The 21,610-nt window shown below is 51.9% G+C and overlaps 1 protein-coding gene across 5 annotated transcripts in view; it reads left to right on the top strand.

Annotated features, from left to right (window-relative positions):
- The window catches only part of LOC103823630 (protein CEPU-1), a 357,359-nt gene that overhangs the window by 198,455 nt on the left and 137,294 nt on the right, over nucleotides 1-21,610 (top strand). For 3 of the 5 annotated variants that reach the window (XM_050983513.1, XM_018923760.3, XM_018923761.3), the window contains exon 2: nucleotides 20,447-20,531. In XM_050983513.1, the coding sequence (XP_050839470.1) occupies nucleotides 20,447-20,531 (85 nt within the window). Of the gene's footprint in view, nucleotides 1-19,341; nucleotides 19,480-20,185; nucleotides 20,532-21,610 lie in introns of those variants that run through there. The other 2 variants (XM_009098735.4, XM_050983512.1) reach the window with 2 other exon arrangements.

The raw sequence follows: 21,610 nt of genomic DNA on the forward strand, positions 1-21,610 counted from the left end.
CAGAAGGCAGTCATGGATGGGAGATTGGGAAGAATTCTCCCCTGAGAGGGTGGGCAGGCCCTGGCACAGGGTGCCCAGAGCAGCTGTGGCTGCCCCTGGATCCCTGGGAATGTCCCAGGCCAGGCTGGACAGGGCTGGGAGCAGCCTGGGGTAGAGGAAGGTGTCCCTGCCCATGGCAGACGTTTGGAAGTGGATGAGCTTTAAAGCCCCTCCCACCCCAAACCATTCTGGATTTCTATATTTGGAGTTCAGTATGTTTTTGGGTTGTGCTTTTTGGGTACAGAGAGGTTGGTTGTTTAATTTTGGAGCTTTGATGAGGTGACCCTGTCCCATCCCTCCAACAAGGAGCACTGCAACCACTTGGCTCTTGCACAGAGAGGCAGAAAAGCCAAATACCTGAATTCCATGCACTGTTAGGCACCCACCAGTCTGTTGGCCCTGGGTGCTGATGGTTCCTTTTGAAATGAACAGAAAAATTCTGTTTCCTTCACAATGTTTTGACAGCTTTTTGGGTTTTCCTATTGGTTGTTTTTTTGTAGGGCTCAAACTGTTTTGCAAAGAACTCTCAGGGCTGGATGAAATGTTTGTGCTGGGAAATCAGCCATCTTCAAAAGGGCTACTGCTCCTTTGCAAAACATTTGCAGAGTTTTCATCTGCGCGTTTTGGCTCCTCTGATACAAGGCAGAAATCATCCTGGGAATTGTCTTCCCGATGGTTGTTCTGCTGTCTCTGCTAGGAAATAGAAAAAGGCATAAATGAGAATAACTTCAGCCAACTAACAGCAGGAAAACATCCTCTGTGCTGCAGGTTGCTGGGCTTGGGTGGTTGTGGTCTAAACAAGGTCATCGATCCCAAACAAAAACCTGCCTGATGTGAGCTGAATGGCTGAGATCTCAGATCACAGGGATTTGGAGGAACTTTTGCCATCCTTGACTGCCCCAAATTGCTCTTACTGGCTGCATGTCATTGTTCAAAATTTATTTATTTCCTTATTGAACACCATAACCAAAGAGGATTTTGTAGAATCAAGGAATCACAGAATGGTTTGGGTGGGAAGAGACCTTAAAGCTCATCTCATTCCAGCTCTTGACATGGATAGGGACAGCTTCATTGGGCCAGGCTGCTCCAAGCCTCCTCCAGCCTGGCCTTGAACAATTCCAGGGTTTAGGCAGCCACAGCTTCCATGGGCAACAGAGACTTTAAAGCTGCATCGCTGGCTGGGAGGAGCAGGATGATCCCTGTGCAGATTTGAGTAAGAAAAAAATGTCATTGGGAGGATGAAATTCCTTCCCTGGAAGGTGGAGGTGACTTCTCAGAGCAGGCACATCACAAGGCAGGGCTGACCTGTTCCAGCCCTAAATTACAGTCTAACAAAGGAGGAGAAACCTGAGGAGATGAGATGGGTTCACAATCTCTAAAGACCTTCTGGGCAATGTTACAAATGAAGAAAAGGAATTATTCCTGGTCTCCAAAGGTGGTAGGACAAGGAGTAATGGCCTGGAGCTAAGGAAGAGAATTTTTTTGTGCTTGGCTATTCAGAAAGTGCCCCCCAGGCAGGAGGGAAGGGGGAGAGTCCCCAGGGAGGGAGCGCTGGCACCGACCACAGAGCAGAGATGGGATGTTAATGGAGGTGATGAAGGGAAGGATCTTTAGACAACACAAGAGGTCAACCTGCTGACCTGAGCCAGCTCTCTCTTGGCCCTACAATCTGTACGGTGCCATGATAAATTCCACTTCCCTGACTTTACTGCGGGTGCTTTATCGCTCGACTTAATGGCTGGGAAATGTCTCCACTTGACTGCTCTGTTCAGATGAGAGGGCTGTCTGTGATCCTCGGGCTTCAGCAACAATTCACTGCCTGCAAAGGGATGATGCCTTTTTATTATCTTCCCTCTCAGAGCCTGGACTCGAGGTCCTGCCTCCTCTTTGCCACTGATTTTTCCCCTTTCTGACCTTGTTCCATCCCTGCCACCTTGCAGATTCTCACAGGCTGCCCCTGGGAGCACATGTTTGGAGTTTCCATCCTCTGAGTTCTGATTTGGCAATGGTTCTATTCAGTCAGAGACAGGAGGGTGGTGTGGGGCTCCCTGAGGGTGTTGTGACCCCTTTGGATTCCAGCCTGGAGAGCAGGAGTCAGGTGTGGAGGAGGATGTTGGCAGCAGATGTGTGTGGTACAGCCAGCCCTCCTGGTTTTATTGCAGGTCTCGGTGGTCTCATCAGGTTGATGTTTTCTTTAATGTTATGGGCACCGTGCAATTGCAGAGGAATCAAGGCTTTGGGTGAGCAGCAGCTTTGAGATGCTGGGGTTGCACAAAAAAGTGTGGAAATACATCTGGAATCTGCCAGCTAATAAACCCAGCTCATCTTAATTATGACTGCTTTTATTTTAGAGGTCAAAGTGAAGGTTTTCAAGGGTCTAATTTGGAGCAGTGGAGCTATGGGGATGCTCCCCATGGGAATTTAGAAGGAGTCTGGTGCTGTGCTGTGCTGGATTGTGGTGATGGAGGGGTGGCCCTGTGTTGCAGAGAGCTTTGAATCATTCCTGGAGGGAGCCAACGGTGCTGAAAGCTTTTATTTAAGGAAGTAAGGGGGAGATGGTGTTTGAGGCAGAGCCAGGGCTGTGGATGTGTCCCTGGGCTGGAACGAGCGCCGTGCCCAGGAGCGATGCCGCAGGGTGGGGGCGAGTGGGCACTGGCAGAGTCCTTCCAGCTGCCCCCAGGCTGTGCTCCCCACAGAGCCTCCACCTTTCCTTGGATAAATGCTGAGGGAATGTATGTCCCTTTCTGGGGGCTGTTAGAGTGAGTTGTGAGCAGGCGACGGGAGCAGCAGAGGAACTGTCGCCATCAGCTGCTCTTTGTTAATCTGATCCGAAGGTTCCCGCCGTGGATGCGGCTGGAGCTGTCCCTGCTCTCCCTGTGGGGGCAAATGGAAATGTGCAGGCTCCTGGTGCCTCTGTCTGCGTGGAGGGAGGCAAGGGAGACCAATGCAAGAGGGATTTTTTGTCTACACCTCTGCTTTTGTATCTGCATCTTTTTGCTTTGCTCCATTTACCCATTCCCAAGCCGACATGGAGATGGAGAAAGCCACCTTTGGAATCCTGGCTGTGAATCCCTGAGTGGTTTGGGTTGGAAGGGACCTTAAAGCTCACCTAATTCAATCTCCTGCAGTCATCAGAGACCTCTTCAATTAGATTGGTCAGAGCCCGTTGGTCTTCCATCAATGTACACTTCTGCACAGAAAGTGCCTTTATTGCAAAATTCCTGGGATGCTTTTAACTTTTATCCAGAGAAATTGATTTTCCATTGGGCAAATCTAAATCTAGGTGATTGCCTGCAAGGAGCTCAGTGGTTTAGTTGTCTGATGGCTAGCAGGAGTTGTCCCTGCTGGCCAGGGAGACTTGTTAGGAAGCAGTGGGAAATCCCAAATCCCAAAACCCCAAACCCTAAAACCCACGGGAAAGTAACTTGGCATATTTAGTCCCATCTACAGGACACAGATTACTCTTTCAAAGGCTGGGAGCTAGCTGGAATGTCCTTGCATTAGGTAAGCGGAGGGAAAAATAATCTATTCCATGAAAATTTTACTCTTTGGAAATTTCTGCTGAGATGAGGAAGTTAGAGGATATTTTCTTTTTTATTTAAACATATATAGACATACATATACTCACACACACACACATATATATTTGAGTTTCAGCAGCTTTCCATTTCCTAGTCAGCTCTCTGCACGATACCATTTCTGTAGGCACCAGATGACTTTTTTCCCCCTCAGGAAATTTTCTAATATCAATTTAATTTTGACTCTCACAGCTGCATCTATTCCGTGGGGAGCCTACTCTACGGCCTCGCCAAGAAAGTGTTTCCTCTTAGCTGCGAGTTCATTTTCCAGCTTTAAAACATCATTCAGTCATTCCTAACGAAAGGTATAATCAACTTTAAGTCTCCATGGCTTAGCTGAGCCCCTAATGGAGATGAGGATCATTCCTGTAAGATCATTCCAGCAATGGCTCAGCCCTTATTTCCCATGGCAGCTGTGCTGGCACCTTGCAGAGGATGGATTTCAGTGGATGAAACTGCACCCACAGGGATTAGAGCCAGTCCACGTGGATGCAACTCTGTGAGTTGCTCCCTCGGGATGAATTCTGGCATCCCACAGGGATTTGCTCCTTCTCTGTCATTGTGGCTCCACAAATCCTGCGCGGCTTCTGCAGGAGCAGATGATAAAGAATTTGGTTCAGCTTGACTTAAAACAAAGAAGAAGAAGGAAAAAACAAACCCAAACAGCAAAAAACACAGTTTGTGTCCCATCTGATTGTATTTCCATGCCCACGTCTGCTCTGCGTAAATGTTTTGGGAGCACCAAAGGGGAATTGCCGTCGTTTTCCTTGCTGTGCTGTGCAGTGGGAAGGGTTGGGGTTACTCCAGAGTTCTCTACATCCCTTCCTGTGCCCATCTGCTGTGGAAATATGAATGCAAATAGCACCAGGAAAACAGGATCAGCTGGAAGGAGGGAGCAGTGGGAGACCTGTGAGGAACATCAGGGCTGGGCTGGGCTGCCTTAAGAGTGGGGCAGTGTTAAATAAGGTTTTGGACCAATGGAGCTCCAGATGGGACCCCATGGAGCAGGGTGGGACTTATTCCATTGAATGTTTACCCAGCCTTGTGGAACAGAAACCCCGTGCTGGTCTGGGTGGAGGAAAGCCCTGGAAATCATGGAATAGGATGGAATGGATTAAAAAGGAGGGAAGAGAGAAGGGAAGGGAAGGGAAGGGAAGGGAAGGGAAGGGAAGGGAAGGGAAGGGAAGGGAAGGGAAGGGAAGGGAAGGGAAGGGAAGGGAAGGGAAGGGAAGGGAAGGGAAGGGAAGGGAAGGAAGGGAAGGGAAGGGAAGGGAAGGGAAGGGAAGGGAAGGGAAGGGAAGGGAAGGGAAGGGAAGGGAAGGGAAGGGGAAGGGAAGAGAAAGGGAAGAGAAAGGGAAGAGAAAGGGAAGAGAAAGGGAAGAGAAAGAGAAGAGAAAGAGAAGAGAAAGAGAAGAGAAAGAGAAGATAGAATTTGAATTTGAACAGAAGAATAGAATAGAATAGAATAGAATAGAATAGAATAGAATAGAATAGAATAGAATAGAATAGAATAGAATAGAATAGAATAGAATAGAATAGAATAGAATAATTTAGGTTGGAAAAGCCCTGTAAGAACACTGAGTTCACCCATTTCCCCAGCACTGCCACACCCACCACTTAACCAGCTTTACACAGCTTTTAAATTCCTCCAGGGATGGGATTCCACCAGTGCCCTGCTGCCAGAAAAAATGCCTTGGGGACCTTGGGATACTCAGATGTGCCACAGGGCAAGGGAAGGGCTGTAGGGATGAATCCACCCCTCAGCCAGGGCTGGGTGCTCTCCCTGCAATGGGTTCTTAAGTTTCCCCCTCCCTGTTCACCCCAAAGTAGTTTATGAAGCATCAAAATGACAGAAATTTGGAAATAAGCAAAACCTCCAAGTCCTCCATCTCTCTCCCCAGAGGAAAAACCCAAACAGATGAGCCAACAGAAATTTTTAATTGAAATGTTTGGGTACAAATTACCTGACAATCCAAACAGAGGGGTTTGGAACCAGCACTGAGCTTCTCGTTCAGAAAATATTGAAGCAACCTGACACTTTCAGAACTCCCCATAAAGCTTTGGAAGTGAAAAATTAATCCGGAGTAACCTCTTTCTCTGCTTTCCTGAAGCAGATTGGCTTTTGATGGATGCTTTTACCTCCTCCATAGATCCCAAGCAGCTGAGCCTGGCTCTTCCCCGTGGCGTGGTGTGAATTCCTGGAGCATCAGAGAGTGGGAATGCACCTGGGGCTGCTCTGGGTGTGAGCGATTGCTCTGGATACCTGCAGCATTTCCATTCCTACCTCCTCTCCTTTTGCTTTCCCTGTCAGTCCACGTCCATCATTCCTTCTTGCAGCAGTCAGGTGTCTGTTGCTGCTGCCTTTTATCCCTCTGGATCTACCTCATGGGATTAGGCATGGAAAGGAGAGTTGTAGTATATAATAGCAGGGCTGTAATTACCCGATGAATACAGTGTAATTACACTGTGGTAAAGCTTTTGGATAACCTCACCACCTCCCACTTGTCCCTATAACTGGAATTTCACTACATTTCAGCTCTTTGCATTACCTCCATCTCCAAAATTGTGGCTTTGGCTTCCTGGTCACTATGGCAGGGTATTTATAACATTCAGTGGCACCACTGATTTTGCACTTACACTTTAATTAATTTGCGGCCATGGAGCCTTGAAGTTGTAGGAGTAGAGTGAAAATTGCAGGTGTGGGAAGCAGAGCCGTGGTGTAATCACACCACAGTTGCTGGGCAATCACACCCCGCAAACTCAGTATAAAGCCACATTTAAGTTTTGGTGGGACCTCCCTGGGGTCTGTTGGCACGAATTTGGGTGGGCAGAGGGATCTGAGCTGCTGCAGATGCCTCAGCCTGGGTGCAGACAGGTTGGACTTCTCACTCTCTACAGCTCCCTGACAGGAGGGTGCAGGCTGGTGGGGGTCAGCCTCTTCTCCCAGGAACGGGGACAGAACAAGAGGTCACAGCCTCAAGCTGTGCCAGAGGGTTCAGGTTGGGCATCAGGTGGAATTCCTTCATGGAAAGAGTTCTTGAGCATTGGAATGTGCTGCCCAGGGAGGTTTGGAGTCCCCATCTCTGGAGGTGTCCAAGAAACACCTGGACATGGCACTCAATGCTCTGGGCTGGGTGACAAGGTGGGGATTGGTCACAGGTTGGACTGGATGATCTTGGAGGGCTTTTCCAACCTTTATGATTCTGGGATTCTCTGAGTTCTCTGACTCTCCTTCAGTTAGCAGCTGTGGAACAGCATTTTCCCTGATCCATCCTGCTTGCAGCTTTGAGCCCCTCAGCCCAGCCTAGATGTGGCCTGGTGGCACCACTCAGCAAACTTCATCTTGATGAGTGACCTGAAGCTAATTATCACCCTCCTTGCACATTTCCACCCCTCTGACTCCAGTAAAACCAGCCCAGCCATTTCCCTGCCTTTTGGAGCTGCTGTTTGGGATACACAACAAGCACTGTCACATAATGGATTTTTATTATTATTAGGCTCCCAGTGCCTGTTTCCCTGTCAGTGTAACAGGGCTAATGAAATGTCCCCACCACTCATGAGGCTTGGGAGAACAATTTGGGCGGATCTCTGTAGCATTTGGAAGAGGTGGAACGCTGGTTGTTATTTATTACAGATCTGGTTTACTTAGCCCTGGGTTTATTGAGTCTCCCACTCACAAATGCCGACCACAGCTCCCAGCGCTGCTCCCGGTGCCAGGGATCCTTCCTGTTACCTCTGAGCTGCCAGCTGGACTTGTTGTGGACTCCAGCTCAGGCCAGTGGGCCAGGTTCATCCCTGGTGTGCCATCATTGGCTTTAATTGAGCTACTCCAGGGAGGAATTTGGCCCGCTCTGGTTGTGAGCTGTGCACTGATGCCAGGCAAAAAGCACAGCAGGTGCCAGCAAGGGCTGTGGCCGCCCCATTTCAGCGTGGGACAAAACTGCACCTCTGCTGTGTGACACCAGCATCCACTGATGGGCAGGGAAAGGGGAATTCAGCAGCACATTCCTTACAGGACTTCACGTCTCATGGGGTTCCAGATTTCATCTCCCTGTCTTGCTCCCAGACTGCCTGGAGGTGGACAGGGAGAAAGAAAGCAGGAAGGGAGAAAAATGGGCAGTGGATCATTAAGTAATGTGAGGTCTGACTCAGTGCTGAAGAGCTGCTGCTCTCAGACCCTCTGGATCAGACCCAATTTGCTCCTTACATGCTTGTAACTGGCATCAGAACACAGGCATAGAAACAAACCCTTGTTTCCTGGTGGCAAGGTTTATTCTTGTTTTACCCAGGATCCTGGGTGTCACAGCCCCAGCATCGCCTGGGTGGGTGACAGCCACTCCTGCAGCATCACCTCGGCCACCCCCAGGCAGTGCTGGACCCTGCCCATATCCCAAATCCTCTTCCATCACCTCCTGCACACTGCCTGCAGGCAGCCGCTTCCCGGGGAGAGAATTCAGCTGCCTGGTTCAAAGCAGAGGGAAAGTTTCCGTGCTGGCAGATCTGGGGCAGAATTTTAAGAGTGTCTGAATTTCCTCCTGCTCCGTCTGAAGTGAAGCACATCCAAGGATGCAGCCCTGGGCTTTCATCCACCTCACCGCAGGCACTGTGAGCTGTTCTCTGAATCCAGCTTCGGATTTCCTGGGGTGTTTTAGACAGTGGCTCTGGCTTGCTAAATGCAGGGGCATTCCAAAAAAATACATATAATTAACTCTAAATGCAACAAAAATCTGTGGCTTCTAATGTGTCCTCCCACCTCAGCCTTCTGGGATGTGGTGGGATGGGGTTGGTTCTGTCAGGGAAAGAGGTGGATGTTGTGATGGGATGAGGTGAGAGCAATAATGGGATGAGATGGGTGCTGGGATGGGGTGAGGTGGGTGCTGGGATGGGATGAGATGGGTGCTGGGATGGGGTGAGATGGATGCTGGGATGGGGTGAGGCAGGTGTTGGGAAGGGGTGAGGTGTTCCCATGATGGGATGAGGTGAGAGCAATAGTGGGATGAGGTGGGTGCTAGGATGGGGTGAGGTGGATGTTGTGATGGGAGGAGGTGGGTTTTGTGATGGGAGGAGGTGGGTGTTGTGATAGGATGAGCTGAGAGCAATAATGGGATGAGATGGGTGCTGTGATGGGATGAGCTGAGAGTGATAATGGGATGAGATGGGTGCTAGAATGGGAAGAGGTGGGTGTTGTGATGGGATAAGGTAGGTACTGTGATGGAAAGAGGTGGATGTTAGGATGAGCTTGGTTCTGTGATGGAAAGAGGTAAGAGCAATAATGGGATCAGGTGGGCACTGTGATGGCATGAGGTGGGCATTGGGAAGGGGTGAGGTGTTGCCATGATGGGATGAGGTGGATCCCATGACTGAATGAGGTGGGTGCATGATGGGATGAGGTGAGAGCAATATTGGGATGAGGTGGGTGCTGTGATGGAGTGAGGCAGCTCCTGTTGTGATGGGATGAGGTGGAGCTGCCAGGTGCAGAGGAATTTATCTGTGGCTCACACAGACGGAGATTTGCATCTCCCACCATCTCCTCTGCCACCCTGTCATTCTCAGCCCTTCTCCTCCCTGGGGGCTGTGAGGCCCTTTTGTAGCTGTGGCTGCACATCTCGGGTTATCTCAGGACACGGGGTGCAGGGAGCAGCAGGTTTGATGACAGCAGGGACACGCATGGAAAAGCTGTGGTGCAAACAGTTGGAAACTGATAACTAGCAGTGATGCCTTTGCCAGGAGAGGAAAGAAATGACTGTAAATTTGCTTTGTTTTGATATTCAAATACTCCTTTCTGTGTATGTGCTAATGGGTACGCTGGTGTTATGGCATTATTAGAACAAAATATTCAGATGATTCCTAACAGAATTTGTGTTTCACAAGCTACATGGAAATGTTGGCTTGGAAACTGGAGTAGTGTTAGAAGACTGTTTCTCCCGGGGGGTAATCACTGGCCCGAGCTGCTCTGCAGGGTTGGGGCTTGGAGTGTGGGATCCAGGTGAATTCTCCCAGGAATCCCTGGTAGACAATGCTCCCCTCCCCAGTATGAAAGGAACACCCTAAATACAGACCAGGGGGAGCCTCAGCCCCTCCTGCCTTTGATCCCTTTTCCTCACATGCTTCCCAGCTTTGTGGGATGTGAAAGGCTGTTTAGAAAGGGCAGCTCTGCTTCTGCTGTGTAATGGCACAGCTGAACCTGGGGCAGCATCCCCCAAGATCTCCTCTGGCTCCATCCGCTCTGTGCCTGGATTCCTCAGCTGAGGCTCTTAGTTCTTCATTCCCACCGAAATGAGCAGCAAATCAATGCAGGCCTAATAAAAGATGATTGGGAATTGCTAATAGGAGTGTGGGAGGGCAGCCCTGCCTCCCAGAGCCAAGATGAGTATGGATTTTCCTGTGCCAGGGACTGTAAATGCTTCTGAGCTCCCCAGGGAGCCCTGGATGCTCACCCTCTCCCTTCACCCTCATCATTCTCCCCCTGCCTTAAAAAGGAACCTGGCAAAGGCAATTAGCTGGGTTAATTAGCTGGAGGTGACAGGGAGGGCTCAGCCTGGGTGGGATGGAGCGAGCTGGGACAGGATGTGTGCTAGGAGCAAGGAGCCCCTTGGCTCCTGGGGTTAGATTGGGTATAAGGAAGAAATTCCTCCCTGTGGGTGTGGTGAGGCCATTGCACAGGTTTCCCAGAGAAGCTGTGGCTGCCCCTGCCCTGGGCTTGGAGCAACCTGGGACAGTGGAAGGTGCTCATGGTGGGAGGTCCCTTCCAACCCAAACCATTCTGGGATTTGATGATGAGATCATCTGCCCTGGCCAGAGTTTGGTCCCCGTCCCACAGTACCTGTGCAGGGGCAGGAAGGGGAGAAATGAGGTCAGAGAGTGGGAACACAGCTGGAAAGGTTCTCACTGCCTTGATGCTGGGCTTCCACTCCAGCTCCTGGTAGCTGCTCTCTCCAGCTTGCCTTATTTATGGACTCACATCTCCCCCAGCCTTCTCCCTCCAGCAGCCACGGTCCCAGCACCCCAGAGGCTCCCCATCACTGAGAGATCAGCACCAATAAACTCCCTGCTTCACTCTGCACTCGGCAGCCAAACCCCTCCTGCCCTTCCTGTTGGTGCTGCTGGGGGATGATGTATGAAATCCAAGTCGGTTTGATTCATATGAGTTGTGTTCACCTTGCAGAACAGGCTGTCACCAAAAATAATAAACCTCCTTGTTTTAATGCCTGGAGAGGCTGTTGGACGAGCAGCAGGACAGGTTTAGATCCTCTTCCAAGGAAAAGGACGCTTTTGAGAAAGACGGATTGCGAGCCACGGGATGGCTGCACGAACGGTAAATAATAATTAGAGCTGTGTCTGGAGGCTGCAGGGGGAGCAGGGACCTGTCAGGCTTCCTGTGCCACCATTGTTCTGGACAGGGCAATTCCTGACCCACGGCCTGTAAGGTCTAAATGGCGCTGCCAAGAGCAGGAGGTTGGCAGTGCGGGGTGAAGTGATGTGTCCCTTGTCACCCAGGAGAGAGGTGGCACAGCCCTGGGTGCTGCAGCTGCTGGTTTTGTGCAGGGATGGGGACAGGGGGGCTGCAGTTCATCATCCCTTACATCCACAGGCCTTGCAAGAAGAGGAAGAACCCTGCTGGGCAACTCTTTACCCCCTGATTTATAGTTCATCCCTTGAATTTTTCTCGTGCCACAGCACAGTCCTTCCCTGAGCTCACGCCTGATTCCAGGAGGAATTTTCTTTGGAGTTAACTCACCAGCACAGTATCCACTGAGGTTGTATCTCTCCTCTTTGGGCAGCAGCTCAGATTATGATGCCTGTCTTTGCCTGGCATCAGAGCTGCCTCCAGCAGGGTGCTGGGTGCCCCCAGCACAGCCCCTTGGCCCCTCTCCCTTTGGATGTTTCGCTGTCTCCTGCCTTGGGATGTGGTGCCCAAAGCCCCATCCTCCTCCATGTCTTGGAGCAGCCCACACGTGCACATGGCATTGAGGCAAGAAAGTATTAATGGGGGAAAAGTTAACCACGTTTATTGAACTGCAAAAAAGGTTGTTTTTACATCCCTTTATTGGAATATAAAGACAGCTTTTATAACCTTTTAAAGGGGCATAAAAGCAGCTTGGGGACCAGAAACCTCGCTCCAGTGGAAGGCAGGGGAAGGGAAAGGCAAAGGAGGAGAGCAAACATCTGTCACATTCTGAGGTCAGGAGCAGCTGGGGGGGCTGGCTGGAGCTTCTGAGATGCCAGATCTGAGGTGCCTGTGGTGTCACCTCTCTCAGGGAGGTTTGCAGCCCTCTCTGCTGCCACAGCCCTGCTCCTGGGCTGGGACAGTGTTCCTCCCCTCTCCAAGTGCAGATCCCTCCTGGGAGAGGGAGGTGTTGGACTTAATGAACCCACCTCTTTCATTTTTCTCCCCAGTCTTCTGTGAATAAATACTGCTTTGGCTTCCTTCCTCCTGGAATGAGGGAGGAGGGAATGTGTAAAGGTGTGGCCTTGAAGCTGGAAGGAAAGTTTGCTCTGTGACTGCTCCAGCCTCTCTGGGACGTCTCACAAACTCAGTGGCCCAAAAAGCATTGCTTAATTTGGGATCTGGAGCTGGCACACTCATGGCTGGGATATCCTCTGTCCCCTGATGCCTTCAGTATTTCGGGACAGGCACAGGGGTGTGCTGCAATCCCTCTCCTCCATGGCACAGGATCCACTCCCTCCTTGCCCATCCAAATCAGCAGGTCCAGCTGCTCTTGGGGGGTGGTTGAGAGCAGCACCTTCAAATCCAGGAGGAAGCTCCTTCCAGTTCTCCCAGAGCTCCTGGACAGCACAATTTGGCATTGCAGGTGGGGAGAGCCCAACCAGCTCCTGCTGGCACACTCCTCCCAGGACAGAGCTGGATTTTCTCCACCCAGTGGGGGAGATGTGCCTTTTCCTTTCCCTTGTTCCCTCAGCAGTGGCTCTGACACGACATTAAGAGAGGAGAGTGACCTTTCCACCAGTCTGCAGCTGCGGGGAGGGGAGAGCTGGGCCCTGTCTGCAGCAGGGCACCACTGGAATACGGATAGGTCACAGGGCTCCCTTATCTCCGTGCCATCTCCCAAATAAAAAGCTTCCCCAGATAATGTTGTGGGGCTGTAAAGAGGACGGGAGCAGGAGCAGCTGCTTCTAATTTCACTTCATGGGGAGGGAGGCGATGCTGAGAGCACCCCGCATTCTCAGCACATATTTTTCATCATTATAGGCAGAAATGCCAGAGCTCTGACAGATATTAATGCAGTTCACACCGGGAGAAAATCTTCTTTCCATCAGGCTCCATGTGCAGCAAGAGGGCAGTGCCATTTGCAGCCCTAGGGAGGACGTGTTTGAAAGGTGATGTGTTTTTTACCTGGGAAGTTTTATTCCCAGACTAAGTTCTGTTTGCAGAAAGGGCACCTGAACCCATCCCACTGGGGGATCGCTCTTCACTGACCTGGCTGAAGGTGCATTTGCAGCAGTGCTGGGAATTAATCTGGATTTTGGAGTAACTCAGATTCCCCTCTGCTGGCTTTGTCATGGCTGTGTGTCACCAGGGGGGTGTGATTGTCCCATGGAGCAGCTTTGTGACCTGGGCTCCCATCCTCCCCTGACCCACAATGATTCTGTGAGGTTTTCAGACTTACCCCACAGGGAACTGCACCTCCTTGCACCCCTCAGCCTCCTTTTATTTGCTTATCCCACTAAATATTCATCAGTAACATTTAAGACAAAGGAAAGAGATAATTACAAGGGGAGAGTTTTTTTGCAGTATTAAAGGTTAACAGAATTCTTGGCATTTGTGCCTTGTCGATCTCCATGTAATTATGCTCATTTCCCAGAATTCAGAGGCGACTGTGCCTGTTAACGCTCAAAAATGGTACCCCGGGAATTAAATTTATGAGATCATTTCTCAAAATCTTCAAATTCAAACCAAGTATCTTGCTTAATGGCATGACTATTATTAATATTATTCTTGGATGCAGAGAGCTGTGAGGGTCAGAGGACCAGTGGCAAACCCAGATTGATACAGGCAGACAGGAACCAGCCTGGACTTTTTTCCCAAGGAATGCACTCGAGCAATTTGGCAACTTCAGGGAAGCAGGGTGGCAAAAGATGGGTGCTGATTTGAGGTGAAAATGGGAAAAAGTCCATTTGGGGCAGCAGCTGTGGGGACTCAGAAAGGACAGCTTGGTTTGGAGGTGACTGCTCCCAGTCTGGAGGCAGGTGCAGGCAATAGGGAGATCAGGAGAGGCTGATTCCAAGGATGCACAACACCTGGCAGTGGGCTGGGCTTTCACCCAGCACAGCTGAGCTCACTCAGTGCTTCTAAAAGAGTGATTTTAGGGGCTCTGCTCTTAGTATTTGCTCTTTGTTGCATATGGTGGTCTGAACTGAGGTACGTGCTCCTTCCCTGTTGTCTCCTTCCCCTGGTTTTGTAGGGACCGAGCAATTTTCTGTTCAGAAAGGGTTTGCGGGGGGGAACTGAGCAGGAGGGGGTGAACCAGCCAGGCTTTTTGCTGCTCCCTGCAGTTGAGGCAGTGTGTGATATCCAGATGGGCTGGGGAAGGCTTGGCTCCATGGGTTTGCCTTGGGACCATCCCTGGAGGAGGCACAGCAACTCTTGGAGCTGCTTTTCCAAACAGTTCTCCAGCACAGAGCCCCCAGACTGTGGGCAGAGCCTCAGAGGGGTAGAACCTTGTGTTTTCACATTTAAGGGAGCCGTGCTGGAGCTCCCAAATACCCATGGTGAGATCTGAGGAGTGTCTGGCTTTGCTTTTCAGCTCTTGCAGCTTTTTCCCTTTTTCACTGACTGCAGGGATGGAGTTGTAGAGCTCTGGGTTAATGTCACACACTTATCAAATGCCATTAGATGGATAATGACATGGCTTTGTCCCACGTCATCCCTGTCCCTGGCACCTGAGCTAATCAAACACTGCTGGGGATGCAGAGCCTGTATCAAAGGAGTTCTTTGGCTGTTCATACAGCAGCATAAGCTCACAAGGAAGCCATGAGAAACAGATTTATGTGAAATCAATATTGATTTGTACCGAGGATCAATCCCAGTTCGTAATTCTCACTGTGCCAGTGTGGCTTGGTAGCTCTTTGATCAGTTTTTTAACTCTCTGCACAGATGTTTGATATGGAGCCTGGACCTGCAGAGGTGTCACTCCATAAACGTGGGTGCCTGGCTGGGTGCTGGGAAAGGCCCGGGCTCTGAGGGCTGTGGGAGAAAGGACTAATCCAAAGGGAAAAGTGAGGCCTTGAGGGCTGCTTTGCATCCTCCTGATCTGATGTGCCAGCTGCAGCACTGCCTGGCCCCTCTGCAATGTACAGAGAATCCCAGCATGGTGTGGGTTGGAAGGGACCTTAAAGCTGCCCCAGTCCCACCCTGTGCCATGGGCAGGGACACCTTCCACCAGCCCAGGCTGCTCCATCCAACCTGGCTTTGAACACTGCCAGGGATGAGATATTGAGTGTTAGGAAAATAAATCCACAAACACCAGACGTTGATATACAAAAAGGAGACAGAGGAGTCCTTCTACTTTATTTGAATAAAGGGAGAGGCCATGGGCATTCCCCTGGGGTCTCTCCCATTTTTGGAGGATGCAGCCTCCTTTTTATCCCAATTTCCAGCCACATTTCCCTCTCTCTTTCCCCATTTCTGAGGGACTTGAGAGGTTCAGACTTCCCAAAACACCTGATCCCAGAGATTCCCCTCCAATGTACAACCCTCCCTTTTCATTTTTAATTCTTATGGAATTTAGGCGTTTTTCTTCCCCATTGTTTCTTTCATCTTTCAATGTCCAATTTCATTTCTCAGCAAACCTACAGTTTATTTGTAAAAGCAAATCTCTTTTTCCATTCATTACTCAGTGGAATCCTTCCCATTGCTTCTTCTCTCTCCCAGTGCCAGTTTTATCTACCAGCAGCCCCACAGCTGGTTTGGAAAGACAAATCCACTGTTCCTCTCATTGAGTATCCTCAAGGATGCTGCTGTGCATTAGGGCCAGCAGAGCTGTGTGGGGCATTTTGGCTTTCCTTTTCCTCCGGGGGTGTGCTGGGGTTACCCCGTGAGACGGTGCGGGGAGATCAGCCCTGTGCTGGCTTTGCAGCACCAGTTGGGGACAGATTTGCAGCTTTTTCCATGTCACCTGCTCCTCCAGCCCTTTGGCTGAGGCTTTACAGCTCAGCCGGGGGTGCCCTGGAAGGAGTTAATTCGTGCTTGAAAATTCCGAAGTCCCTGAGCACGATGAGAGCAAGCGACAAACCCGAGCCCAGCAGTTTTTTAAAGGGCAAACAAAATGTTCCTTTTTTTACTGCGAGGCACTTGGTGCAAAGTGCAGGCAGAGCAGGGCAGCGTGGCTTTAGGGGAAGGCTCCCAAAAGCACATTTTATTTAAATTTAATAGGATGGTTACTGTAAGTTTATCTAAACTGCAGTTAAATATTAACAGCATCTCCAGCAGGGATTAATGGGGTCTCCTGCGTTGTTTTTAAACACCGTGAGGAGGGTGCGGGGAGTCCCTGCCTGAGAGGGATTGAGCGCCCATGAGGATGCTGCTTGCATTCCAAAATCTGCCCTAGAAACAGCCCTGAACGGGCGATTCCTCCAGCTCCGAGCGGGAATGCCTTCGGGGCGAGAAGGGCTCGGAACGGCTCCGGCCAAGTAAGGCTCCCAATTATTGTTCTCTAATTGGGGCCACCGTTAACGAGGGGATAAATGAGGCAGTGAGCGGAGCTGGAGCCCGCGTCCTTTGTGGCTTCGGTGAATGGCTGTAGACACGGAGAGCTCAGCAGTTATTCAGGAAAAGCTCCCCCGGACTCGTGTGTCATTCACCTGACTAATGCCAAGGAAATTAAGCACTTTTTGTGCAACTCGGAGCTTATTGGAGAATAATGTGGTATGCGATAGCACGGCTGGCGTTATAAAATCGTGTTTTCATTTGGAAGGAACGAGAGTGTCTCGAGCATAAATTACGTTTCTGATCATATTTGGCCATTTTAGATTAAAAATAAATTTCCACTTTGGGGCTATAGATTGCCATCTATCAAGTCCCTGAAAAGGGAAAAAAGGAATTAAAAGGAAAACTCTGGCTGTACGAATTGCCTTGCTATGACCTACTTATTGAAAGTAGTTTTTTGTTCTCCAGGAATGAAATGCATTGGTGTGGGGAGGTGTAGGATTGTATGGATGTGGGTTTGCAGACAGGTTTGTAGGATGGGAAGGTCTCTAACTTGGATAAATAAAATAGAAGCTGGAGTCGTGCTGGATACTTGGGGGAAGCAGGAGAAAATGCAGCAATGTTGTTGATTCCCTTGATAGAGGAGCTTGAACTGCGAATTTGCATCTGATTATTGGCCTTTGGGACCAGATCTGCAGATTAGCTGCTTAAGGCTTGGATTTGCATGAAAAGCCCGAGACTGGGCTGGGAGGGTCTTTGCAGAAGGAGTCGGGGTCCCTTGCAGCAATCCGAATGCCATCATGCTTCCCTGTGGGACGTTTTTGGATTGATTTGCTCCCTGCTCTGCCTCTGAACTGATGCTCCTTTGGAGAGCAAACCCACAGGGCCTTGCTCCTTCTGACCCCTTTTCCATCCAGGCTTTCAGCATCCTCGCGTCCAGCTGCCATCTCTCACGGGGAAAATCCTTCTCTCGGCTCCATCCTTGTCGTGCATCACTTCCCACCCGGTCCAGCCCTTGCTGCTCCTGCTGCCCTGTTCGTGGTCTCTGCCAGGAGAGGGGGGCCTTTAGCCTTGCTGGGAAGGAGAGCGGCGAGATGGATGCGGAGAGAAAGACACACCTCGAGTGTGCTCGTTCTGTTTGGCTCCTGCCTGTTGCTCGAAATGAGGGGAAAAAAATTACTTTCACCTAAGTAGGAAGAAAGGGAAGAAGCTGAAAGCGAGAGGCTCTTTGGCGCTCAGATGGGCTCAGCCCGTGTGCAGCAAAGTCTGCTGCTGCTGTGGTCAAAACCCAATGAAGGAAAAAAGACTCTCTCATCCCCAGAGAAGGCTACAAAGCTCTCTTTCTCTCTCTGCTGAACCTTCACAGCTGGACTCAGTTGCTGGCTCCTCTGCTGCTGGAGCAACTGAATTATTTAAAGGAACCTTGATTTGGTTTTCTCTTTGCTGTTTTCCCGCGCTGTGTTTATTGTCTATAGATATTTTTATAGTCCGAAGCAATTACAGCTGTCAGAAAAGAGACGAGCTGTGACAGGCTGATTTATATGTACATTGTATGTATGCAAGAGAGGGAGGCAGACCAGGGATTCTGCCGGGCTTTAGTATGCAGGAGCATATTGGATGTGAATTCCTTGGGATTTTCAAACAATGCTGCTGATGATCTCCTAACAGTGGGCCAAATTCAGCCCTGGCAAGGGCTGGAGCAGCTCTGCAGGTCACATCTGCCCCAGCCTCGCGTGCTTTCAGTGCAGGGAGCTGTTTTTTCGCTCTTAATTTAGGATGCTCCTGGCGATCCGGGGCTGAATTCCATGTTAAAAGGTTAACTGGCTGTGGTTATTGGAATCCCTCTGGTTTTGCTGACACAGGAGTTGGTCTCTGCCCCTTCAAAGGAGCGGCCGCACAAAGAGCGAGCTCTTGTGTGATGGTGCTGCAGGTATCCCAGCGGGGTCCCCATCCTGCCAGGGGTGCCTGGATGCCGCAGCAATCAGGATTGCTCTGTTTTATTCTTTGCTGTCTTGTACGCCCCGGTGCAATGACACAGCCCTGGACAGGCTTTTCCCCTGCCTCTGACGGTCTCTCCTTACGCTGTGAGGTTTCAGAGACCCCTCCCACGTAACTTGTGGCCCCAGAGGATCCGCTGAATGCGGCGTTCCCCCCTCCCCTGCCAGTCCTGACAGCCGAGTTCACTGCGGGATTAAAGTCCTTCTGCCCAGAGCTGGGGAAAGATGCCGCTTCCTCTGGGAAAGCACAGGGCTCGAGGCAGCACGTCCCACCAGCGCTAAATTCAAGGAGCAGAGAACCTTCAGACAAGGAAAAAGTAGAGAGACTTGCAGAGCAATCCCCTTCTCGTATGACCAGCCAGCATGCACAATAATAATAAAGCTTTATTTGATGGAGTGTTTCCTCTGCCCGGCACAGCTCATAATGTTTTAGAGATTAAATAGCACAGTTAGTGAATTAAGCAGTAGTTTACAGGGGATTCGGAGACTCCAGGGATTAGTAACGGGCTATGGATCCTTTCACATCTAGGTCACCGGTATGAATCCAGCTCAGGTTGCCAGCAGCAAACTCAAAAACAACAACAAAAAACCCCACCACCCCACGCTGGAGCCGTGCGAAAGCTGCCGAGCACACGGTGGGGGAGTGGAGGGAGGATTTTTGGGAAAAGCAAAGCAGGAAATTCTCTGGGCACAGCAAGGGGGGAGACCTGGTTCTCCCTGAGGCTGGGCTGTGACAGCTGGGGGGTTTGAGGGGTGCAGCACCCCAAGAACTGTGATTAGACTGCTGCCTCCAGGACTCTCTGCTCTGAGGATGCTCCCCAGCACCTTTTTACCAGCATGGAACTGTGCCTGGAAATATTAATGTGTTTAGCCACTAGCGGAGGGAAGGAGGAATTACTCGGCATAAGCAAATGTGATATTTGTTAAATTATGAGCTGATAAAAAGTACACGGGGACCGTGCTTGCGGCTGGGGAGGAATTTGCCACTTAAGCTCACGCTGTGTCTGTGAGGTGCAGGGGACCAGGAGGACACGCTCCTGCCTCTCCTCATCATCGCCTGGCTGGGGGGGAAGGGGGGGATATTACCCGTGCCTCAGTTTCCCCTGCTGCACAGTGACTTTTCTGCCTGGGATGGGCAAGGGGTAGAGGTAGAGAAGGGCAAAGGAGAGAGTTGTGCGGTGCTGGCTGCGGGACGCAGGTAAGCGCAGGGAGAGAGAGGAGAAACGAGGGTGGGGGGGACTTGCCATCCCCCCGAAGAGCGCGGTGCGGAGGGGGTTAATGTGCGTGTCCTCCTGCGCATCCCGCCCCGCTGCCGCCTGCCCGCCCGCCCGTGTGCGGGGCTCGGACCGTGCGGGAGCCGAGGCGCCGGGCAGCGCTGGAGCCGCTGCCATGACAACCCCGGGGATGCTGCCGGCCGGGGCCGGGGTGCTGCTGTCGCCGCCGCCCCCCCGCATCCCCCCCGCCCGCCACTGAGGCCAGCCAGGGGCTCCGGCAGCCTGACATCCCGGCATTCTGCATCCCGCCGTCCTCTCATCCCCATCCTGCATCCCGCCTGGACCAGTCCCCCGGCAGCGGGGCGGGAGGAGAGGAGCTGCAGGGCATCCCGAAGGCTTTTGCCCGCTGTGCCTTCTTGCGCCTGGACACCTTTGCTAGATCGCCTCGGGGGTGTTTTTTGGGGTTTTTACTGGTTTTTGGACTGCCCCCGCCTCGGGACAAGCGTGCGGGAGTGGGGTACAGCCGGGCCCCCCCGGCGCTTCCTCCCCCAAGTGAGCCTCGGACTGCTGCCCGAAGAACCGGCTCGCCCAGCACCTTTGCCACTTCTCCTCCTCCTCTTCCTCCTCCTCCCCCCGGCCCTCCCGTCCTCCTCCCTCGCCCGAGGACAGCGGGACTCCCTCCGATGCCGCTCGGCAGGCTCAGCGCTCGCAGCCAGCCTTGCCGGGGGCTCTCCTGATCTCCGTGGAGCTCCGCAGCGCTCGCCCCGGTGGTTTTGCTCCCCCCCATCCCTCCTCTCCACCCACCCCTTCCCCCTTTTCGCCTTGTCGGGTGTGTTTTTTGCCTGTTGGAAAAGTCCCCGCTGCCCAGGATGGGGGTCGGTGGGTGCTTGGCCCTGCCCTGGAGGTGCCTGGTCGTCCTCTGTCTCAGGCTGCTCTTCCTTGTGCCCGCAGGAGTGCCCGTGCGCAGCGGAGATGCCACCTTCCCCAAAGCCATGGACAACGTGACAGTGCGGCAAGGGGAGAGCGCCACGCTCAGGTAGGAGCAGCTGGACGGGGGCTTGGGGGGGTCGGGGGGTCCTGCTTGCGTGGTGACTTTGGGGTCGTGACTCAGTTTCCCCGCGGGGGATGCGCCGTGCTGGTTGGCGGTACAGGATGGTACCGGGCAGGGAGCTGAGAGATTGGAGTGCCAGGGGATTGGGCTGGGGCTCAGCCCTCCCAGTTGTCTTCGGGAAAGTTACTGGGGGATGAAAAATAAGGGAATGTGGTTCCCTTTTGGCGTCCTGCCCCACAGCAGTGCGAGGCAGGGCTCAATTGCTGCTGTCGGTACTGTGGCTCGGGCACTTCGGCTGCGTTCGGTGCAGATAAATCCTGCTCTGCTCCTGGGATGCAGTGCCCAGGTGTCTTCACCCATGTCAGACCGCCCCAGCCTGGGGAAAAGGGGAGTTGGTGACCCCCTGGTGTGGCTTTGTGCCTTTATCTCAGGTCCAGACCTGCTGGAATAGGGAAGTGCAGGACGGGGCTGGCCCCGGGAAGCTTTATGCTCCGCTCCTTAAAAATCCCCTTGCTCCAGAGGCAGGGGGTTGCTGCTCCCTGGCAGCATTCCCTCCCTGGGAAGGGGAGAGATGGGGGCTGGGCGTTGCACCAGGGTCCTGTCTCCTGCAGCAGCGATCCGAGGGGTTCAGGGGCTGCCAAGGAATCCGTAATTTTGCTCAGCATAATTTCTGGGACATCTTATGCCCAGACACTCATCCCTGTCCTCACAGCAGATGGGCGCAGTCATCCCAGAGGATGTTTGATAGGGACATTAAAAATCAAAAGCCAGGTTTTAATTGCAGCGCGGGGAAGCGGCGCTTGCAACTCCGGCATGCTCGGGAGCGACTTTGCTCCTCCGGAGCATCGCATAGGTGACACCAACATCTGCGGGGCCAGCTGGGTGTGTGCGGTGACACCGCACTCCTGCTTTACGCCAGCCAGTGGAGAGGGGCCAAGCCAGGGCAGAAAAAAAAGCCCCGGGAGGAATTTCTGCAGGAATTTTCCTGCAACTCTGTTGTTTTCAGCCATATCTTGTGTCCCCCTCCCCAGCCCCTGAGTGCTCCTGGGAGGGTGGGAGCTGTG

This window comes from Serinus canaria, chromosome 24, assembly GCF_022539315.1.
Source record: "Serinus canaria isolate serCan28SL12 chromosome 24, serCan2020, whole genome shotgun sequence".
In the NCBI taxonomy this organism is placed as follows: domain Eukaryota; kingdom Metazoa; phylum Chordata; class Aves; order Passeriformes; family Fringillidae; genus Serinus; species Serinus canaria.